This window comes from Diabrotica undecimpunctata, chromosome 11 (assembly GCF_040954645.1).
Source record: "Diabrotica undecimpunctata isolate CICGRU chromosome 11, icDiaUnde3, whole genome shotgun sequence".
NCBI classification, from domain to species: Eukaryota; Metazoa; Arthropoda; class Insecta; order Coleoptera; family Chrysomelidae; genus Diabrotica; species Diabrotica undecimpunctata.
In genome coordinates, this window is record NC_092813.1 from 5,075,697 (window position 1) to 5,081,445 (window position 5,749).

At 31.3% G+C, this 5,749-nt stretch overlaps 1 protein-coding gene across 1 annotated transcript; it reads left to right on the top strand.

Annotated features, from left to right (window-relative positions):
• Positions 1-1,297: 1,297 nt before the first annotated feature.
• Positions 1,298-5,007, top strand: LOC140452921 (uncharacterized). The gene is made up of 4 exons (XM_072547243.1): positions 1,298-1,407; positions 2,491-3,169; positions 3,827-4,010; positions 4,061-5,007. Exons 1-4 carry the CDS (start codon positions 1,395-1,397, stop codon positions 4,220-4,222), a joined length of 1,038 nt encoding a protein of 345 aa, XP_072403344.1. The 5' UTR covers positions 1,298-1,394; the 3' UTR covers positions 4,223-5,007.
• Positions 5,008-5,749: the final 742 nt, after the last annotated feature.

Below are 5,749 nucleotides of genomic sequence, written 5' to 3' on the forward strand. Positions count from 1 at the left end.
GAAAATACGTGGAAGAAGTTCTTCAAGGGCATGTCATGCCTTTCGCAATGTTCATTGATGACAGCTTAAGATTACTGCATAACAATGCACGTTCCCATACTGCAAGATCCACCCGTGAGTACGTTAATGAGGTCGATGTTCAACTTTTACCATAACCGGCATGCAGTCCGGATCGTAGCCCATTTGAACACATTTGGGACAACCTCAAAAGACAAATATAAGCAAGATAACCAGCCTCTACATCCTTCGGAGAACTCAAGACGGTTACGGTAGCGAAATGGCACAATACCCCCAATCTGCCAAGTGGATATCCGGGATATCTAGAATGGATTGCCGAACCGGTTCCAAGAAGTCCTAAGCATCAGACGCGGCAATACCCATTACTAGTACCCACCATTTTTTTATTAGACTATGATTTTAAAAATAAGGTTTGTGTTTGAATTATCTTCAAAGGTGTTTTAAACATTGGATTTTAATTGATAAATGATTTTTTTTTCAATAATTTTATTGTTTTCTGTTTTTTAAATGTAATTTTCACCGTACTTTTCAGAAAAAGTGGTAAAAGATTAACAATTTTTAAAAATTGCAAGGGAAATACAAGGTGGACAGTTAATTATACCGGTGGGTATATATCTATAAAGTACATCCCAGAGGTACTTTTCAGTGCGTCACAGTTTTTCGATTTCTTTCTAATGCATTAAGTTGGATGTGACGGAGAAAGCGGTAGTTCCGTGATTAAACAGAACTATATTGCAGCGTTAGAATAAGCTTACATACATAAGCGGCTCTTTCCTAACCTACGTTTGATTCGTTGATATTTAGATGTGCGGTTTCTCTAGCCAATCAAATACGCCTATTACTGACAGTTGACGTAAAACTTCGTCCATGCTGGCCATTCTTTCGAAGTGTTCGAACAGCAAGTGACGGCTGTCGTTCAGGTCAGTATTTGTTTTGTATAATTATAATTTTATCAAAGAATATAGACGCTTAATTTTATTTTGTATTTTGTTTTACATAGTATTGTGATTGTGGTTTTATTTGTATTTGTACAAGATGACAAGATATACTGAAAAAGAACAAGTACTAATATTAAAATTGCTGAAATATTTTCAATTGGAAAAGGAAGCTGGACAAACATTATTACCAATTTCTGCTGTTCGTGAAGTAAGTTGAAAATTACCCTGAAAATAAATAGTTGTTTTATTTACTGTTTATTTCAGCGTGTTGCTGAGGCGTTAGAAATTTCTTTGCCAACCATAAGGCGATTAGCAAATGAAGGAATACAAAAAGATTCTGATTATGCCAATAAAGTAAGCGAATCAGTAGCCACTAGTTGTGAACCTAACTTGATTTTAAATAAATAAGAGCATACCATTAGGACTCGTATATACGGAATGTTTAGTAAAGGTAAGTTAAAATCTCTATCTACATATACATATATATATATATATATATATATATATATATATATATATATATATATATATATATATATATATATATATATATATATATATATATAATATATATATGTGGCTTGGAATAAAAAGGGCTGGTGTCACAACATGTAAACTCCAGTAATCTTGGCCACATTGTAACCACCTTTGATTGTAGTGTAAAAGCTTGTGACTCAATACGTATCAATATACTTATAAAAGTTAATATTGGAATATCCCCATGTTTGAAACAATTTGTATGCTAGAAATATTATAAATAACATAAAATAAAATGACACTTAATGCTGCTCGTCCACCCATTGTAGAAGAACCATATGATTGTTGTATTTGTGTTTTTTAATAGTAATTAAACTATTTATCCTTATTTTATCTATTTACACCTTTATGTTTTGCAAAAGGTAAAAACCTAAAAGATACAGACATCTGATTTTTTTTAAATGAAACTATCTCATGTACTTACTATAGAAATGATATTAACCTAAAATCCAGAAAAATGGACATCCGCCCTTTTTATTCCAAGTCACAGATAATATATAATTAATAATAATATATGTAGTTAAAATATTTTATCATATTTCTGTTATGTAGAAAGGCAGGAGCAACTAACTTTTCAGATACATTTTTTTTTTAAATTGTTACTGACAACTAGTTACATAATATATAAAATATATAGAAGTGAAAAGTGATTATAAAGAGAATACTACTGATATAAGTACCAAACTTCTGTGGTAAATTGGTAAACTTACTAACAATATTGTAATAAAGATTTAAGAGTCCTCTTTTCCTTTTTGCTGAAGTTTGTCCATTTACATCATACATTTTAGGAAAATATATAGATATATTTTTATAACTCTTACACTTTGAATTATTCAAATATGCTTACTACGATTTATGAACGGAATACTGTTTGTTGCATATACCATTTAAATAGATAAATTCCAAATGTTACAATTAATATGTTACTTTACATTCCAAATATTGTTTCTAGAAGAATCACTATAGTGTCTTATTAATTTTACTTTGTTCGTTTTAGGTGAGCATGTAACTCTCTATACACTAAAACAAAAGCTCGAGGAAGTGGATGAGGTTAAAATTTCGATTTCTGCACTTCAGCGAGTTTTAAAAGTATTAAAATTCAGATGGGTGAATTGTAATATTTCAAACAGGAAGTATTTAATGGAGCAAACACATGTTACATTAAAGAGACTCCAGTTCTTAAAAGCGTACAAAGAGAACGAAATGGATGGATACCCCTTTAAACCAGTTTTCCTGGATGAGACGTGGATATTTAGTAAAGGAGGATTCCGGAAGAGCTGGCAAGATGGCAGTAGTTATGCAGTCCGAAAGAAGAGTGGAGAAGGTGTACGATACATTGTCCTTCATGCAGGTTCTGAAAATGGGTTTATTAATAACTGTGAACTCATTTTCAAAAGTGGAAGTAAATCTGGTGACTACCATGATTCGATGAATTCAGATAATTTTGAAAAATGGTTTGTGCATCAGCTTTTACCAAACTTAGAAGAACCTTCGTTGATTATAATGGACAATGCATCGTACCATTCAACTTTACTTGAAAAAATTCCAAATGCAAGTTGGACCAAACATTCTTTAATAGAATGGTTGACAAACCGAAATATAAATTATTCAATGTCTATGATGAAGTTTGAGTTAATGGCTATTGTAAAGAAGCATTTACCAGAAAAAATATTTAAGTATGTATAAGAATTTATTTATTAAATGGCATTTTTATATATTTTGTTTTACAGTTTGGAGAGACTGGCCCTTTAATATGGCTATCATAGGAATTTTTTTATTTATTTCATTGCAAATTCACAATATATTCCACACTAACATTTAGAGTAATAAGTAAATAGTTTGTATTTTGTAGTATGCATGTGCCAGGTACCATTCAGCAATGGCTCTCCCTCTCCGTACAGCTACTCAAGTAGGTCTTCTGGCCAGATTTGTTTCAATCTTCCAAGGGCTTTCAGATTAAGTCGTTTTCTTTTTGCTTTTATGTGTGTCTTCCATGTCAGTTTCTCATCCAAGTGGAGTCCAAGAAATTTTACCAAAATTTTTATGGGGATTGGGTTGTTATTTATGGTAACTTGAGGTGATCTGCTTCTTCTTGTAGTAAATGTTATTTGAGCGGATTTATCTGTATTAACACTTATTTTCAATTTATACAGCCATCTAGAAAAGATATCCAGGTAGTATTGCAGCTTCTCAGATGCTCTCGTCAGGTTCACGTCTGAGGTTATTATTGCAGTGTTATCTGCAAATGTAGCTGTATCATATAGAGATAAAGTATTTAAGCACACATTAGAATTTATTTATTAAATGGCATTTTTATGTATTTTGTTTTACAGGCTAGATAGACTTGCCCTTCAATATGGCCATCAGGTCTTGAGACTCCCTCCATACCATTGTCAATTTAATCCGATAGAGAATGTTTGGTCTGATTGCAAAAGGTATTACGATGCGAATATAACTACTGCTGGCGTTACAAATGAAGCCACAGTTTTAAATATTTGGAAACAATCTTTACAACAGGTAAATTAATTTTTTTTTAATTCTTAGGTAATAACTTCGCTTAATTTTAGGTTACACCAGAAAAATGGAGAAACTATGTAAAACATGCGGAGAAACTTATTAATGAGTATTGGGAGACTGCCAAAAGAATTGACATAAACCCCATAGCTCCAGTAATTGTCGATTTAAATGAATCGGATTCTGACTATTCAGATGACGATTTTGTTGGCTGATACTCAACCGTTTTTCGTTTGATTCGCCAATTTTGACGTTTGGGTTACATTTATTATTATGTTCAAAAAAATATTTTTTTTTTCAAAAACATTTTGAAATACAAGGGCGTCCTGTAATGGGGACATTAGGTATGTGTATGTTATTTTTCAAAACACCATTCAATACACATAGTTTTTCACCATTCACACACAAAATTTTATTAGTTTTGTCAAATCTATAATCATATGCATTTTTCTTCATTAGCTTTCTCGATTACTGGACATTTTACAGTTCCTGTTGCCTTTACATTTTTTTTGTTTCAGATATATCATTAGTTGATATGTCATGAAATGTTTATCGAAAAAATTTCATTTGTAGATGGTTCAGGCAACTATTTCAAAATATCAATTACTATTTTAGCTCCAAGTGGTCTTTTTTAATAGTACCATTTGCTTTTTTCGGCAACAAACGTGAAAACCATAATCATATCCAGTGGAACCAGTTATCACCCAATTCTTATATTCACATCTGACTGGCTTCTCTCTAATTAACTGTTTAGCTAGGTTATGACCAAAATATTTGACCATGGATTTGTCTAAGAAATAACTTTATGGAAACATCCCCACTGGCAGTATTTTTCTATAATTTTATCTGCTAAAAGTCTAATTTTGTACATACAAACTGTAGAATCGCCTATTTTGACATTATCCGCTAGATGAACAAACAAACAAACGCTAAAAGTCTAATTTTGTACATACAAACTGTAGAATCGCCTATTTTGACATTATCCGCTAGATGAACAAACTTTATTATTTATAAATACTTGTCTCTGCTCAAAACGTTGTAAACACAGGAAACTCCTAGGTCCTCATCCAATGACCTGATCTAATTTAATTTCTAGATGGTTCAGGCCGGTATTTCAATAGATCAATTACTACTTTAGCTCCAAGTGGTATTTTTTTATTATCTTCAATATCATTCGTTTTTTTTTCGCAACAAACGTGAAAACCATAATCATATCCAGTGGAACCAGTTATCATCCAATTCTTATATCCAAATCTGACTGGCACCTCTCTAATTAATGTTTTGTTAGGTTATGACCGAAATATTTCACCATGAATTGGTCTAAGGATATATCTTTAAGGAAACTCTCCACTGGCAGTATTTTTCTATAATTTTCTATTACACTGATATTCAAATTCTACTTTTCAGTGTTTTCAATAAACTATTATTATTACGCATTAGTGAGTAAATAGTTTTTATGATTAGAATTACGTTTTATTTATGTAATTAATTTTTAAGTTACCTAATAAATTTTTAAAAACAGTCTTTTTTGTGTTACTTATACTATGGCCAAAAAGCAGTAGTGAGAATAGAAGAAATAACATCAGAAGAAATAGAAGTACAAAGAGTTATTCCACAAGGGTGTATACATACACCAGTATTATTTAATATATATACTTGGAAGACATATTAAGTAAGGCAATGGATTAACGAAACGTAGACATTAGAATTAATGACATAATCATTAATAACCTGAGATACGA